The sequence below is a fragment of the Varroa jacobsoni genome, unplaced genomic scaffold (assembly GCF_002532875.2).
Source record: "Varroa jacobsoni isolate VJ856 unplaced genomic scaffold, vjacob_1.0 contig00739, whole genome shotgun sequence".
In the NCBI taxonomy this organism is placed as follows: Eukaryota; Metazoa; Arthropoda; class Arachnida; order Mesostigmata; family Varroidae; genus Varroa; species Varroa jacobsoni.
Genome location: NW_019214516.1, coordinates 93,138 through 111,641, shown reverse-complemented (window position 1 = coordinate 111,641; position 18,504 = coordinate 93,138). Strand labels below are relative to the sequence as shown.

Sequence of the window (18,504 nt, the reverse complement as noted above, 5' to 3'; positions counted from 1 at the left end):
GTAGCTGTCATCGTTTTCGTCCTCATTGCCATTGCTCTGGTAGTACAGGGGGCTAGTAGCCCATCTTGCCGAGCACTACGACCCAATCGGGTAGTTTCTGACAGATCAGAGACGCGATGAACCTCTCTCGTCTTGCGTTTAGCGCAGATCAAAGCTACCGAGCTGGATCATGTGTGAAGACTGCTGAGGTTCTGCGGTCACAGCCGAGCTTCCGAGGTGATGCTGGCTGAGGTTGATCTCTCGAGAACCGTGAACAAATGAACAACATGTAATTAGTGTCAGAGAGTGGCCGGTTCGAACTGAGTTCTCCTTTTTTTACATCTCATCCCGAATAGTCCGCATCATCTTGCCTTTAACCTAGTTGATGGCGTCGATGTTCGCCAGTTCCGTCTACAGCGAAACCGCTCAGTGTGGCGCAATTGAAACACACAATTGACGAACGAATCTGGATAAACCCTCGGAACTTAGATACTGCTCGTCTGCCGCAATGAAGCTGCAAATCATCGATTTCGTTGAGGATTTATACTTAATGGATAATTCACCCATAAATAGCTGTTCTCATTCGATCATCCATATCACGAGACGAAACACTAGGCGTGCGCTGACTTTGACACCACCACTGATAACATCAGCACAAGAATCACCACCGGGGGTACAGACACGAGGATGATCCAGACTAACGAAGCTACCGAGATTGAGGGCTATCGTTGATAGGCCGTCATTTTGACTCGGTTCATTCTACCAAGAGCCAGTTGTAAAACATATGTATTCGTCCGGTAGTCCTAGGGCAGGACTCTGGCTTGACTGACTGAGGTGGAGATATTCTTGTCGGAAGTTCACACACTGAATGTATGAAGAACTGAAAACAATCCTATCAGAAGGCCGTTATAAACTACTGTTGTAGGAGGCGTCAAAGCGATAAGCGAGAGAGTAAAGGGTCTGACTAATTCTAACCTTTTTCGAGACGTCTCCGTATAGTTGTTAGTGAGGCTAGTATCGTCCGGTGTTCTAGTTTAGTTCTATTACGACCTTTCTGTTGTTCACTTAGATTGAAGATTCCTACCTGACTTACTGGCTATTCAGCTGAGTTTTCAGCTGAATAATCAATGTACTATTATTATTGGTATTATGAAAACATTTTTTTTGTTTAAGCGATAACCTGGAAACGTAAATTACGTACAATCGAATGCTTTCTATTTGCATTTATCTAAACTTCGCTTTCAATAACTTGAAATATGCAACTTCAGATCAAATCTGCGTATTTGAAATTTTCACAGCATATATATATGTGTGTAAGTAATAACATTGTTAATTTCTTCAATTCACAGGTAACCGAGGAAGAACAGTGTGAAGATTCGGTGTTTTGTCTGGCAATGAACCTGGTTGACCGCTTTCTTTCGCGAGTCGACGTGAAGAAAGCCCAACTGCAACTCCTTGGATGTGTGTGTCTTCTGCTGGCCTCGAAGATGCGGCAATCTCGCCCGCTTACGGTGGACCGACTCGTCTACTTCAGTGATTTCTCTATTTCCGCCAGCGACATTCGGGTTAGTTGCATCAGACGAAATGCAAAGTAGCCTAGGACACTTTATCCTCGTTTCTTCTTTAAATCTGTATGCATAGTAACTAACATGTTTTTCCACTTCTTTATAGTAACTAATATGTGTATTCACTTCTTCTAACAAAGTGAACTTTTTACCCCTCTTTTGGCTTTTGCGGTCGAACAAACGAAACGGAGACTTACGTATCTTCGTGAGTAGATTACGAGATATTCGCAAGAGCAGAAGGAAGAAAACAGTAGGTCAGCGTGTTACATCCGCTATATAACACCTAGTCAGGCAACAGTCAGTGCGCGAGCGGTTAGCGGTCTAACGCCGAAAGTGCTGATCATGCATGGGATTAGTGGGCATGTTTTTTATTAGGAGTTTTCCTATTTCACTGCATGCTCACACACTGCCACTAACCGCAACGACGTCAACATTAATAATCATACCCGACCTCTACCTTTTACTAGGTTTAAAGGCTGCATCCCTTGGTATACCTCTTTTTTGCTTGGGCCAGACCTCTTCCGTCAGCAACCTTTTCTTCTGGCCCGTGATTACTGCAGGAGAAACTCCACATAGAGGAATATCTGTGGTAACCTAGGTTTGGGTTACATAATACGTACTCCGCTCTAATCTGCAGTCGCCGCGCTGACGTTTACTTCACTTCCGTTATTTCACGAGATTGTGAATCTGCGTGATGTTGTTTCTGTTTCAGTGATGGCGGTGGCGCTGTGGTGATTTGGCGGACAGCGAAGAGCACCTTGTTTTTGCCAGTTACGCAACAAAAGGCTCTTAGACTTTGTGTGCGGCATGTCTTTGCTGTTGCTGTTGTCGCACCTGAATAAGAAAATAGATATATTCGCAAAGGGAGGCCCTTCTTACAGCCTTCCTTTCTCTGTAGTCTGCCCGTATCTGTTGCTCTGCTCAACGCTGTTTTGGCGGGTAACGATTAGAAAGGGAACAGTATACACACAACATACAAACTATCTGAATAATATCTTTAGTTAGGTGAGCATAGAACAATATGACGTGTATACATCACATATTTATCAATTTACACACTTCACAATGATTAGCGACCACTGCTTGTACTTAGCAGACGCTCCACGGCAAGGTTTTATGGCAAAGTTGCTTTAAAAAGCTTCGACACCACCTCGATTGCTGCTGTGTGTTTTTTTTTCTTAATTTTTGGCGGGTTTCGCTGTATTGATGCGGCTCGCATTTGTCGACAGCGCCCGCGGCAATCGCTCAAATGGGTGATTCTATTCTTCCTCTCGAAAGGGGGTATAGACTCTACTATTGTTGTTTTTGTTATTGTTGCCAACGTTGTCGATCTGTGTGGTTGTGCAATAGCGACGCAGGATGGTGACGTCGTCTACTTTTGTGGGTGAATGTCCTTTAAACGTACTGATGGAGGAGCGAGCCAAGCACCGGAAGAGGTGTAGGAGGATATCATTGTGTTTAAAGCATATCTGGCAATGTTTACCAGGCAATGATAGCTGCTCTCAGCTGATCCATTCGAGATATGATTGAAACAAAATTACACCATTAATACGAAATCGTTCTCTGGCACACTTGGCAGATGATCTACAACATAAACTGTATGGTTCAGTAATAAATTGTAAAGGTAACAAAAGTGCTGCTGTCAACGAGGCCATTGCTAAAAAAATACCTGACGCACATAAGGGAACTAAATCGACTTCAATAAGACCTCTGAGGCTCTGAATTTAAATATGATGCCACTATTTCGGACGAAGATCGGTGTTTTTCCAGATCTTTGCTAATGTATTGCTTAGCATACACTATGAAAGGTGCTTTGTTATGATGTTTGAATAGTTTATTCGCTTCTGCAGGGGAGCTTTACCGAAGGTTTGCCTAATGAAAAGGCAAGTGTGACTATCTAGGCCTTAGTTTTATTGTCGGTGGTATTTTTCTTAAAGCCTTACAAAATGGTTTGTCCTCACATTTATAAAAACCCCCTAAAGTCACGGTATTTAGCAGCGTTCTCACGTTGACAAGGTTGCCAACAGGAGTTTGGCCGCACTATTCAATCCTAATGTATATGTCGATCTGCCGTGTCAGCCGGCACCGGGTCATTCACCCGCAACATAACTCTATGCATGGTCAGACTAATTCGTCTATCATTAGTGTTAAGTGTCTTGAAGGTTCTCTGTCAATGCCTGTACACTATTGACAATGGTACCACACCAAGCGGAACATCTGATAAAGAAGATGTAACAATATCGAGTTGGGTCGCATTAAAATAAGAAAGAAAAAAAAAAACTCTAGCTTTATCTGTTTGTAATTTCCACAATAGCCAGCAGCTTTTACACAGAGTTAAACTCGTTTACCTAACCTGATGTGACCTGCCGACGGATGACAAAGCGTCGACAGAACCGCCATGTTGATTCTACGAAATGCCTATGATACAAATCGAAAGAATGAACTTGAATCAAAGTTGTCACGGTATAGCTTTACCACCACGAGCCTAAATTAAGTGCAGTAAATCACATGTCAATAATGATAGCAGTTAGTACAGTGAAAATTAGCGATCTGTAGGTCACAAAATATCTTTTATGCTCCACTAGTGCATACATCAACGTAGCTGGCAAAAGGACTAGCCAAAGGAAACTGTTGCAGGCTACTTTCACGTTGTGCCTAGCCGATATGGAGTTAAGCGTCCTCCGTTACTGTTTCTATTGCTGTTAGATCATGGTACCCAAAGGAGAACTGGCTACAGGAACAAACACAATTCGACTACCATCTGATCGACAAATAACAGCAGTAGCATTCGCATGTTGCTTTGTCAACAGCACATGTATTTTCATAGTAATACGTATAGGTTTAACTTTTTGAACTTCTTGTAGTGGCAATAGCAGATTTTGACCTCGGCCGGTCGCCACTTTTGATGCGCGCAGATTGTCGCACACTATATATATATGTACCGTCAATGTTGGCATGCGCTTATATGAGTGTTCCAATACACTCAAGGGGCACTCTCAGTACTCCGTCACAAGTTGGCTTATTGTTTGAATCTCTCCTATTTTCTATCTGTCTTTTTCAGTTACTTTGATCTATTTGCTAATTCGTTCCATTTTTCTCTCACCAGGACCATTACGTTGTCAAGGGTCGAGGGCATGTTAAAGCGAGGGGCATCTTTGACACTTTTGCTGTCGGCTTTTTACCATTTCTCTCGTGACTAGGCCCTTAACCTTTCAGTATCTCGTAGTTGTGTTTGTTTCTAAGGCTCAAATACTTATTATATAATAAGACACACAAAATAGTTCGCAAACGAATTTTTGCTTTTTATAACAGCAATAAGTCAGAGTTGATTTACACTCACATTTTACGATGGTTTTGTCCGTATTTTTACCAGTCGATATTATCTTGTCTGACAGTCTACCTTTTTTTTTTTCGTTTTAAGTCGGGTGATATTTTTTTCCCTTCTCTGGCTGCACCTCCCGACCCCGCTGTCAGTTTCGCGTTTCTAGCGTTTTCATACATGTTATCTAAAAACAAAAAAAAAAAACTATGTGTAGTCTGTAAACTGTGTATTTACACTTTTCCATAGCAAACCACTTCTCATTCGAATGCACAATGATCTCGCTGGTCTCGCGCGCACCCCCCCTCCCCCCGTACTTGGCAAAAGCATCCAAGTATCTTTCCTTCGGCATGGGGAGGGTCGAGGACCCCCATAAGTTGTTACTTGTTTTTTAAAAATCTGCTGTATGTTGAATTTTGTTGCTGCTATTGTCGCGGCTATCACCCAGGACCTCGAACGAATAATGACTCTTCACTATTTATGAACCCTAGAGAGAAGCGCGCCGACCAGCTACATGCATGTGTTGTCCATGCATGCTATGTGTTTCTATTTGGCTAGAGTGGCAGTAGAACTGCTATTACTTTTTTTTTATTGTTAGCGTCATCCGTCGACCACTTCGGCCTATCCCAAGCCTCCGCTGCTGTTGTTACTGTCTGTTCGGACCGATCAAGATGCAAAATTTCGAGCACCTCGTGTTCGTATATTCCCTCCTCTGCCCCCTCCCCTGTGCCGACGTTTAACGCGCTGATACGAACTGCGATTAAGTGGTGGCGAGAATCATGCTACTTGCGTTTAGGCTCAATGACGGCCACTGTGGTTTTAGAACCACAGTAGACGGACCAAACGTATTCGAAGCTGCTGCGATTGCAACCGCTGTTGCAGATGCGCCTCAAACGCTGATTCGCAATGGCGCAGTGGGAAGTCGTCAGAGCTTCGTCCGATGTCGAGCACGACTAGTTCTTGCTTGGCCTGGCTGGGTATGCTATCCGCGGTATCTGGTCGATGCGGCCACAAGGTTCGGTTTCGGATTCGAACCGGCGCTGTCCTCGAAACAGCCGAGCTCAGCGAACAGTAGAAACTTCAAGGAAACCTACGAGTTCCACTTCCCGTATAGGGATTCGTCGATCAGCCAAAAGAAGTTCGTTGTGAGAGGACTTGTATTCGTAAGCGGCAAACGGCCTCGTGGTCGCTGGTGGTCTCTGAAAACACAAGCGACTCATCGTCTGTAAAGGCGTCAAGTTGCATGACAAAGAACCTCTTTGTCCTATGACGAGGTTGCGTATCAGCCTACTTGAGCCAATTCGGATAAATGTTCACTTTTTATTGAAGTATGCTCTGCCTTAGCACTCACGAATTGGAGCAATTTCACCCTACAATGTTAGTTGGGTTCAAAGTTCTTAATCGTGGTCCTGTTGTCTGTGTTACTAATTATTTTTATGCAGACGACGACGACGACATATCACTATTGAGAATCAACAAATGATTTGCAAAAAAAACTATTTTGAGAGAAGTGCGCTTATTAAGAGTTGACGAGTTTAGGAACTCGATCATTACTCCACCTAATTATGAGCGAAAAATCATCAGAAAATCATTTCATAACATAAAAATGAATAACTGGTTAGCAGTTATCCTTATGCTTGCCTTGATTAGAGGAAACAAACATTCGATTATAATAAAATTCAAATGAGCCACATCTAAGTTAGCTCTCGCTTAACCCATGAGTGGCCATCGATTTTTACGTCTTTTGTCGTATAACGGGTATCCACACAAAACGTGTATCCTTCTGAATCAACTCTCCTCGTGCGATCTTTCGCATAACCGCTACTTCACGTTTTTCTTCTTAGTTCCCACCTCAATCTTTGTGTAACTGCAGTCATTTCTAGCTCCTTCGTAGCTTTAAGGTGTTAGTGAATATAGACTTAGGAGGGTACGTAGCTCGGCCGCGTTGGCGACTCGCTAAATCAATCAGAAGAACTAGCAGTAACAGCCGCTAAAGCAGAGCTTGCGTCAGCCCTATCTCCTAGCTCATTCAAGCTTTGAGCGCAGTTCTCCCTGGATCTCAGATGCAGACAGAATCCACTATGCCAATGTAGATTCAGGCTGTGCACTCGCATTATCATTTACAATCACCAGTCTGAATGCACTCGTCCGAACGCTCATAGACGCACCGGGAGGCAGACGGATTTTCGTTCTGGATAGTTTTTTTTTTTTCTGTTATTGCCTTCGCATAGCTGGCCTCGATGCCTTTGATCGCTCTCTATTGTTCCTCGGTTCCTTCACCGCTTCTTCGCTTTCACCATATGGCATTAGACGCCAAGCCAACGGCGATGGTTGATCTGCTAGTCTCCAGCGTTAATCGCGACATCCACGGGCGTAAGGCACCTACTTCTGCCGTAGACTGCTTGCGAAAAATCGTTTGTTCGGATGACACTCTTGGCTTGCAACTGAAAATCGTAGCGTTAGAATTTATCGCCCGAAGTGAGGTAGTCTAGGTTCGAACCTGCTTGTGCGCAGATTCTGTTAGATTGAGAATCAGCGAAACTGTCTGACGCAATAGTTAACGTAGTATCGAATACATGATTCGAAACGTTTGCAAGACATGACAAACGAGAATGCGGTGGGGTGAACTTCGCGACAATGGGCCGGGACGTATGAACTTTGTCAGTACTCGTGACAGAATACCATCTCGGACCACCGTTGAGGGCGCGAAAATGCATCAATCACCACTTTTGATACGCCTGGTTTTTATATTATATTATAAAAGTTAACTGTCGTTTAATAGAGAGTATCTCAATTGCCGAATGGGTCGTCCAAATGAGCTCTAATGATTAGTTTTTTTTTTTAAGTTTTCTATGGCGTTTTGCACTTCCAGGCCGCTTTGAACTATTGTATTTAGGTAGGTCTTTGGCCTGTTATCAGCCCGAAAATTAGTGTGTAACGTATTTAAACAACGTCTTTTAACGACTCTTACACCTACCGAAAGCGCTTAACATACGGTTACCATGAAAGCGTTATTCGTGGATTAAGGAAAGCATAATGAGCAGCTTAGGTTCTAAATTGGAAGTGTAATCATGTTGAAAAATAAAAAAAAACTAAACATGACCGTCGGAATGTTGTACAAAATGTTGTTGAAATATATAGTTTTTATTTCGATATAGTCTTAGGAATAATTCATAAGAAAACGTTTGGAGGACGGACGTGCCTCGTCGTGTATAAAATGGCCAAATTGTCATTATCTGGTTAACGTTTCAGGCATGGGAGTTGGTGGTTCTGAATACACTTGAATGGAACGCCGAAAACGTGTTAGCGTGTGACTACTTCTCTCCCCTATTCGAACATTTACTGAAGTCTTCGCGCGCAATAGAGGAAGCTCGCAAGCGAGCGTCGGGCATTCACGCGATGCTCTCTATCGGTGAGTATACACGGGTTCAACAGCAGCATAGTGAGGTGGGTCAACATATCAATGGGTCGAAATCGTGTGGTTCGTGCCCAAAATTCGAGTACCATTTTCCTCATTATCAAGCTTGCACATACATCACTGTTAATTAGACCCCCTGTCGAAATCAGCTACTTATCTGGCTGGGAAAAGCCACAAGGATTGTAACAATCCAGTCATGGAAACAATAGTTATCCTGGACTATTTGCATCTATCAATATCTACAGATAGCGTTAACATCTCCGTTCACCTTCCTACGCTGTTCAGACAGTTGATTGAATTAGAACATAATCAATAGTAATTTAGCAGAAAAAAAAAGGCAAAAAAAAAAACAAAAAGGTCAGTGTTCTATTGTTTTCGACTCCATTCCAAATGTAACGCGTAGCAATGTTGTATTTTGTTGGTGCGCTTAGCTATTGAAAGGACATTTAATCTGTGCTGGCATGTGTGATAGATAGATCGAAAACAGTTCGGTATCAAGGGCGGGGCTGTATTTAAAGTATTCGGTAGATTGATTATTTTGGTTTCATTTTTCTCTTATCCTCTTTTAATCTATCGCGGAGACTGAAGCGTCAGATTTCGGCGCCTGTCTGTTTTGCTTCTTTCCTTAGCGTGGACGATTGAGAAAAATTCGTCTATGCCTGATCAGTTTACCATTGCGACGGCTGGTTTTGACTGCATGCGCTGTTCACGTATATACATATATATATATATGTCGTAACACTCAGTAAGCTCGTGATCCAAAGGTCTAATGTCTTCAGTTAACAAGGTTATTGCCTTAAAAATTACAGACGCGACAACGTAACTTTTGCCGTTGTCTCTGGCGTCCTGTTCTGTCGCCAGTCAGAGCGCGAGTGTCGTTGGTACTACGCTGTCAACGTCCTTTAGGACGTATCTCAGTTGCAATAAACAGTTAACAGTAGGTTACTCTGCGACCTGTCGGAATTATGTTACAGAATGATCCCTTATACATCTTTATTTCAAAAGCTGCTCAGAGGTTTAAATTATATGGTTGGGCTTCTGTACGCCGATCGTTAGCTTCGCTGCCGTTGCCGCCACGTCTTAGTGGCGTCACGGCAGAACACGCTCGTCGCCGAGTATGAAAAGCAGCGATGCGGCAAGTATCACAAGACAACAGAAATCGATCGTTTCAATGATTCCGGATCGAAGCGTGAACAAAATGCCCAAACGATACAAAAATAAAACGCCAGAGTACAAGTGATAAAGAGTTTTATAAAAATATCCGAATGCTTCTACTTCGTTTAAATATCTCATAACGAATAATTGGGTTTTCGTCAACCGCACCAAAAATATGTCCTCACAGATTCGCTTTCAAATGTTCATCATATTATTATATATCGTTGTAAAATCGTTCGTATCAGGGTAGGAGGTATTTAAGCAACGATGCTTCATTCGTTCGTTTGTCCTAGTGGAAAAACCTGTTGATGTGTGCCTTTGCCCTGTATTCATTTGCGCTAGCTCTTTGTCCATATTTCTCCCTCTCAATTCGCGTTTCTCTAAATTGGCGCGACTGCTTCTATCTGCTACTGGTGTCTACCGCGCATCGATATGACGCACTAAGCTGCTCTCGCCGTTGAGGCAACAGATAGGCTAAAAGCGTGAGCTCCGAGAGTACAATTACTGGAATTCCTGTACACCGTCAACGAAATGCCAGCGGCAACGGCCGCACGCCGACTCACAACTGGCATCGGGTCGTTTGGGGGGTTCCAATTGCAGGGTGGGATGCAAAGTAGTTTTGAGGGACAGGTAGAGAGAAGAAGTACGACCCGAGAACACGGTTACTACTTGTATATATAAGCAAAAGTTGTAGCAGTGCCGCTCGATAGAAGTCCGGACAGACCACCCGAAAAACAATGCTACCATTGTGAATCCCTTCCGTAAAGACCACTGTTTGGGTACACCATCAGCAGATGTATATTGAGAGAAAGAAAAGGTAGACTTCATCAACGGATTCAGGGGGCAGCGATGTTGGCTGTGTGAAGAAGGCAGGCGACGTTCGGGATAAACGTGTTCTATGGGTAGACAGGGGTATATATACATATGCATAGTTCTAGATTGCTTTACCCCAATCCAACCAATAGTTGTGCCCTTCTGACCAGTTCAGCTTCCCCAACGATGCAGACATGGGGAGAGACGAACGCTGTGACAGCGACAGACGTTAGAGATAACCTGCTTGGCACCTGTGGAGCGAGGGCCACGAAGCCCATCACCATCATCGCCAATAAAGCAGACGACCCAAATTGCTGCCCGCGCATCTACGCACATATTCGAGTTTACGGACATACCTGTGCGCGGTGCAGTCACATACAGCATTAAAAGTTGCATCAGTAAGTCGACAAATTTAGGGGTCTAGAACTAGCCACGGGTGATACAGCCCCATTGCCGCTGGAAATGGTTGATGGTGGTACCGGCATCGGAGGCCTAAACGGACCTTTTTTGCTGCGTACAACGGACGATCATCGCCAACGGTTATCGTTGCTCTCTCCCCTAATAACTTGTCCAAAGGGCGGTTTCAGTTCTGCGGGAGGGGAATATTGCCCACTGTGGGGCGTCCATAGAACTCACTGAGGGAAGACAAGGCCGCAGGGTTTGTACAAGGTTTGCACTAGATATACCTGTTCACACACGTAAACAATAGACCTATAAGAAATTAAAGCAGAGAATTTTGAGACGATACGGAGAAAATCGCATTTTTGAACACGAATTCGTAACAACTCTCGAACAGACCGACAACAGCCAACGACAGCTATGACAACAAAAAGCTGATCATGATTGTGTTAAAAATGGGGTGTTCGGCACCAGTGGGCTGAAGCGAATCTGACACTGCAAACAATGCTGTACATCACACGGAGCCAGCGAAGAGCGCCTCTAATCACGCCTCCGTCTGATCACGGATCTTGGCCGATGATTGGAGCACACTAATGCCTAATTCTGGATGCGTAACTATGGGAACGGTTTGCGTGCCTAAGTTCGAATCAGACATTTAGAAAAGACCCTGAAAAAATCGTTCCCAACTGCCAGAAAATCACCTGCTCGACTCGAGCGTAGACAATATAGACATTGTAACAGTGGTTCAATTGCTTTGTATTGTGCTATTTCTACCGACGATCCCAATCGATCATCGACTTATTGAAAGCTTGAGGGACTTTAAACGAATCACATACACACGGCCGCTTCCATCCGGGTCCATTTGCGTATCGAACAATTATAGTGTAGTAAGACAATGCCTCTTTTGTAAGGCAAGATATAACCGTATTTGTGGGTAACCTAAATTTATGAATGTGTCTGTGTTTATAAGCATGATGTTCAATCCTACAGGATGAACTCGTATTAAAACTAAACGTTTTATGACTGTTTTCTGTGCTTCTATAGTAATACGTTTTATACTCACCTTCTAGAGAAGCACTTATGGAAGCATTGCAGCTCTGTAAACTGTGACGTATCTACAGGTCGTTCTACCATCAGCAAATGGGTCAACACGTTCGATGTGTATAAATCTTGATATAGAGTACTACTGGTCAGCCATGATCACACATTGAATTTCATCTTATTCTATTTAGTTGATCGATTCAGGCTAGTTAATTTAAGACAAGCGACGCGCTTGAACATAGAGCCGGCTCTATACATATAAATTTTTCGGCCAACGCCATTTTCTGCATTGTGCCTTTTAGTTGGGTCGTAAACGGGACCCACCGTCTTTGCGCGAATTGCGCCACCTCGACTGACTGGCGCCATTGACGCTGGAGTGTCTTGGCTAACACAATTTATGAGGTGAACCAGCACAGATTGCTTTCTGTAGTTTAAAGTTTGGCGGGCATTTCATCATTGTGCGGTTGGTGAAGGGATAAACTGCGACATTTATAGTATGTAGTTATATGTACTCTATGTAGTAGGAGCTGTAGTAGAAATTCGGTGGAGTTCAACCGTGGAGCACATTTACAGCAAGCAGTGTGCTTAAAGAGTTGGTTACTTCGTTGCTGACGATGATGGGGTCACTGATAAAGTCACTCTATCCATAGGGACTATCATATCGCGGACACTTACCGTTCTCAATTTTTCTATCTACAATTCGCTGACTAGAGTAACCCATCGAGAAAGTGCGTATAGTTAGTAGTTATTTATATTAAAATTGACTCAGTGCCAAATTTTTGTTGCCTTTCGTTATGCACCCATTCATCGAGTCTCCGCCGCGCAATAGATATTCTCAGTTACGCGTATGCATCTGTTTATATTTAGTTCATGTGTGGTTATGTATATATTTGGCCTTGCTTGCGTGTATTCGGGCGTCGATGGCGTGGCTTTGAAGCTTCAGGACCCAAGTGCCACTAATATTAGCACATGGTTTTGTGGTCGATACACTGGACATCGGTTGTTTGCCACATTTGCTTTGAGTTGTTTGCTGTATACACAGAAAGAGGGGGTGCATGCAAGCGCTCTGTTTAATAGACTGCCATACAGATAGCTCTTACACTTATATAAACACTAGCTGGACAATGCTTGCGGGTCCTGACCGCAGCTGACGCCCGGGTTAGCAGCAGCAGTAATCAGTCCAGAGATTTGTTTCTCTCGTTAGTACGTAGGTATGGCCACTCCTGTCAGCCAGACAAGCGCTTAAGCGTGTGCCGATGTTGAGAACCGAGCACTCAACTAGTCGATCGTAGTAAAGCAGCGCGGAATCGAGTCTTCCGACGATGCCAGCAGATCCACCTATCTATTGAGGCAGCTGGACCAGCTCTGCGCGATGCCAGCGAGAAGGCAGCTTGTACCTTCACCTGTCTCGCGCCTACCTGTGCTTGTATGAGGTACTTCTATAGTCGACGAGGAGCACGACCACGCAGTAACGAAGGTTCTGTTGATGTTGTTGCTGCTGTCGTCGTCGTCGTTCGAATGTTCCTCGGCTAATTTATTATGGCTGCTTTAGTTCGACGGTAGTCGAGGGTCTATCACGTGCACACTTTACTCGAATCGAATCGGTTTGTTGCCTACTAGGTCCTGTTCAGGCTACTGTATAGTTGGACACTTATAAGAACCAAAGCTACATTGGGGGAAAAGAAGTGCATAGAGCATTTTACGCACATGTAGCTACTTGCTGCACTAGCGGGATGACCCCAACATTAGATGGAGGAAATCGGTAGGGGGTTGAGATACGTCTGGGGCGGTCGTATCATTTAGATCAGACGGACCTCTGAGTGGACGATTAGTTATCTGCTCTTACTACTGCTGCTACTTCCGCTAAAGTTGCTACCGTCGAAAAGCAACACCGGGACCTGTAACAGAAGAGTACACTTGAGGTGCATCAAAAGGTTTCAATCATTTCAAATGATGAAAGTGGTGAATATACGAAGATATGGTTCGAAATCACTGAAGTGACAAGCAACTGATGAACATACGAAGGGAGCATTTCGTGTCAAACATGTTACTACAGTACCTGGTTTACCTGAAAACAAAATGTAGTATACGTATTGGAAAACACTTAAGGATAGTTGAAATATTCGTATGACTACACTATGCAGACTACACTGGGCCCCGTCACTCGATGCTGCAGTCTTTCCACATACCTATAATTTTTTCTATGCTAAATCCAGCATTACCCTTCTATCACAGTAAAACATCAAAAATTGCTGTGTGTGACGTTTTATCATTTTTCACAAGTAGCGCTTGTGAAAGCAACGTTTCCGTTGCGACACCAGCTATTGACAGTGCTCTCTATATGTCATCAACTAATTGCTAACCCTTGGCCCGCTACAACGTCAAGCCTTGTCTGCCTGAATTTGCCTCACCATATGAACTGGGCTACCTTATTGGCAGCCTGTGGCTACCTGCTGTCTATCACACAGTAATACAATTTTGATGAAACAGTAACCTGTTCGATTGTCGAAGTCGATAGGGCGTCAGTAAACCTATAGTGGTGTACAATAAGGCCAGTGTCCACACCGTCTCATCGTTTTTACTTCTCATCACATACGTGCAGATTGCAGTGCTGCTATAGACATCGCGGAGTGGATTCCTGGCATTGTCGGAAGTATTGTATTCTCTTTTTTCTTGATCCCCGAAACCCCCGAGGATCAAGCATTGTATAAAATGCACTGATTTGGTTCAGTCACAGAACGACACGGACCAGGCGTCTGCTACCCCACTTTTTAGCAGCGTTTAGAAGCATTCGAGAGCCTCGCGTACCTTTCTTCTCTCCCTCAAAGTGGCATATCTCTTTTTGAGTTGAGCTTCTTGAGATGAAGAGTGCAGACACCTCATTTTTGCAGTACGAACGCCTGCATGTCTGCGAGCGGTACGACAGACGCCAATGGGCCAAGCTGACATGCGCGAAGCCCAGCCATTATTACTATTATTACTACCTGTTCTTAGCGCAAAGTGCAATTCCACACATTCCCGTGCTTTCGAACATATGCCTCCTCATCGGTACAATCGAATGCCCACGCGGCGCTAATTTTGTCTGACTGACCGAACTCCTCGGAGGCAAAAAAGACAGACACAAGAAACGACATACCGACATCGGGGGGCCTCAGGTAGAAGACGGGCATTGGCGGGCGACGTGCAATTGCAACGGAAGTTGAAAACTCTCAGCCATAAGAATAAACACTCGGCGAAACAAAAACGATAAAGGGCTCGCACGCCGATATATTTGTGCATATACACAAAAAATCGGCCGTCATATGCCGCATTACAATGTTCAGGCTTATTTCGGTTGGAACGTCCGATCGGTCTCGCGAGAGTCACACTTTTAAAGGAACGGCATCCGAATAGGGTTCCAAGCTTACATATCTACTAGGCGAAAGTCGAATTGAGAATTATTGATCCTTCTTTACCAGAAGCAAATCGGTGATGTCAACTTGACTTTGATAGTTTTACGTTGCTTGAACGACAGTTTTTCTGAAGAATTAATCAAAGTCAGTAAATCAAACGTATCAGATTAAAGGCTTCCTTTTATCAAAAATGAAGGAATACTAGCGATGCCGTATATACGTACAGGGCAAACATACAGCAGAAAATGTGTTCAATGCTTGCATAATTATGTATTTCTTTTTATAGCAGACATGATGATGTGCGTTTTATTAGAATTCGTGGAGTTAACGATATTGCTAACGCTAGAACCGACACGCAATCGGTGGTGGCAAAGCGGAACAAACCAACGGATTATTCTGATCGAGACAGAGACTGTCGGGGGTACGACCTTTCACCTCGATCTTCCGTTAACTGCTCGGCCATTTCACTGCAGTCTCCATCCGTTTCTCTGTCCGCCGGGGAATCGTTGCCCGTGGCTTGTTCTGGCAAACCTACTGCCGCTGGCGTTCATAGGTAGCAATAGTGCATTTTGCCGGACTGTTTCAACAGCAACCTGGCACGGCAACGGCAGGTTCGGTTCTCAGGTCTGTGCCTGTCTGTTACCCGACCACGGTCTGAACTCTCACTCAAAAATAGACCCAACTGTTCTTCTTAGTGACACCAACACACACACATACACACACACGCCCAGCAATTGCATTTGCTACGACCGCAGAAGGGCGGCAGCGTCGAGTGGAGTAAATGGCCCCCAGGTGGGACCATTCAACGCTTGGGGTGCTGTTCCTACTGGAATGATAAATTCGGTAACTTTGTAGAAGTACGTTGGGTACGTTGCCTTTTTTGACGGTACAGTGCACTCGAAATGTTCAGCCGGTAGCGTCGACGAGCGATGTGCGGTGCCATAGCCTCTCTGGCGATGGCTGGCGTACACGGTAACCGAGCAGCAACGGTATATCGCATATTATGTCCCAGACCGTAGTATAGTAGCCAAGGGTGGGACAGGTGATGAATCTCGGATGTTTCATTTTGCTTGGTTCCTCTTCATTGGCGAGGCCTTCAAGTGGAAGTTGGGTCTACGGTTCAATCGCAGATATTGCTTTTTGCGTGTATTACCTGGGTCGCGTTTATAGTTGTGGATCTGAGGTTCAGGGTTTAGGTGCTTGGGTACTGAGGGGTTAGTAAGTAAAGATCCGCTGTCATCAAGTGCGCCGGTCGATTGACAGCTTCAGATTTACTGAGACCTGTTCGACGATCTACGATATGTGTCGACGCGAAACTTTGCAGGGCATTTCAGCAGGACAGTGCACCGGGAGTGCAAACCACACTCGAATGCGCTAATTCCGCAAATTTTTCACTGAGTTGGCATAATTTCTGAGACACTACTGTTGTAGATCCAACGTCTCTTTATCTTTCCATAATATTTACAGCATTGTGTATTCCGCAAAACCGTTCACAACGTTCATTGCGCTAAGTACACTCAGAAAACGCGGGGTTACAACAAATGTACATCATTAGGCGCCTTTTAAACCGTGAGGTTTCTGGAGTACCGACATGTATCTGGCTATCTACCTTTTCCTATTATAAGAAGGCCCGTTCAGGGGTCGTCAAGATCAAGCTGGAGCGAAAGAAGACGTACACATGTCCGGAACTTCAGCGTCGCTTCGTCGGCTGTTGTTTCTGAGCAGATTAGTATGATTGTACTGCTTCTAGTAGTGGGAGCTACGAATCTGCTTCAATAAGGATGTGTATGCTTGGCGCCGGTGCTCTGGTTTGGGCGCTGCGACACTCCGGCTAGACCCGGAGTCCATATGGTGTCCTTGACGTCAGGTGTCTATATAATATGCTGTAATATAAGCCGATTATTCTGTTGTTTTTGCTGTTAATGTGACTGTCGTTCTTCATTGCCTTTCTGGTAGTCGAGTAGGCCTTTTGCCGTTGGTAGAGTTTAATAAACCCTTGTGCTATATCCTTTTTCCCTCTGTCGAAAGTCTTTTTCAACGGTCGATGCACAGCGTATAAGATACCAAGTGTGTACGGCCAACGGTCGCTCTCAGAACAAATCACTACTTCTACAATCATCACGGGTACGACAACTGCTAAACCTCTGTCCCGTATAACCCCTCTACCCGTTGCTCCCTCAGAAGGTGACTTCACTCGCTCAATTGCATACAAAATGTTCCTTCCTCTAACGGACTCCGCCATTTTGACGTCGAAGCGTGTAGACCCTGCCTAATCAACTGACGCGTTACGGCAGTACAGGTTTCGGCTGTTCCCGACCGAAACACAAAGATCCACAGCAGTGTCTGCGTGTATCCGTAACGTAACTTACGGAAATCGCGCTGGGTGCGTTGGCTCCTTGACGCTCCTTATGCCTGCCGCCATTACATACAGGTCTCTACAGTATATATTATGTATCCAGAATGCTCGCATGCTGATTTCCCAGTTCCCTGCCTATCTCTCCCTCACAATCACGCTCGTAACTTCGATTCTGCCTGTGGGGAAACGAGAACCGTTAATCTTTAATTTATGTTTCGATCGCGTACAATAGCAACACTTTCCAAAGCTACTCTTCGGTGCGCGACTCGGTTGTCACTGCCGCGGACGTATTCGCTCGGCGATTCATCGAGGCGAGGGTGAGCGATGACCTGTTAGTCTGTGCTGGTCTGATGGACTCCATCGAGGCTTAACGTTGCGAACTGACGACAGAGTATGCCACGCACAGCGGACACATGAATGCACAGTTCGAGTAACTCTCGCAGTCTGCCAGGTTGAACAGACCAGGAGTGACAGCCAATGTTTTGACGCTCGGTGCTCGACGTCCATCGCCGTTGGCGAAGCAGATGGAGAAATACCAGATGCGAGCTCCACAAGAACAGGACCATAAGATAGATCTGTAATGTGTGTTTATTTGATGTGTGTGTGGCGTTGGCGGTAATGATGAGTATGCCGACGCCGGAACTGCAGCGCCACCCGTAGACACTTGATGTGGATCAAGCCTGCAGCGATACTCAATGGTTACCCACCGTTTTCTGCTTAATTCTTATGTTCAAGGCAGAGTATGCTTGTATTATCTACATCTACACAGTATACGTACGACATGTGATTTTCAAGCTGAATCCTTCTTCGAATCATTTGGATTGATGCTGGTCGAGGTGTCACGATAACACAACGATCTTATTGTCGGTGGGGTGTGTTTATTTTATATCGTCATTTTTGTGTGGTCGAGTTCAGATGGCGCACAATTTAAATGGCAGTGTAAGCCAAACGCTCCGTATTACTAAATGCGATGATAGTCGATCTTTCTATGGTCTGACCTAAAAATAGAAGATTCTGTTATTATTATGATTAATATTATTATCACTTATGGGTATTTGTATTTTACA

General features: G+C 44.5%; 1 protein-coding gene across 1 annotated transcript in view; it reads left to right on the top strand.

The window, feature by feature from the left end:
- The window catches only part of LOC111271524 (G1/S-specific cyclin-D3), a 40,087-nt gene that overhangs the window by 5,227 nt on the left and 16,356 nt on the right, over positions 1-18,504 (top strand). The window contains exons 2-3 of the mRNA XM_022852374.2: positions 1,329-1,544; positions 8,116-8,275. Coding sequence (XP_022708109.1) covers positions 1,329-1,544; positions 8,116-8,275 — 376 coding nt within the window. The remainder of the gene's footprint in view (positions 1-1,328; positions 1,545-8,115; positions 8,276-18,504) is intronic.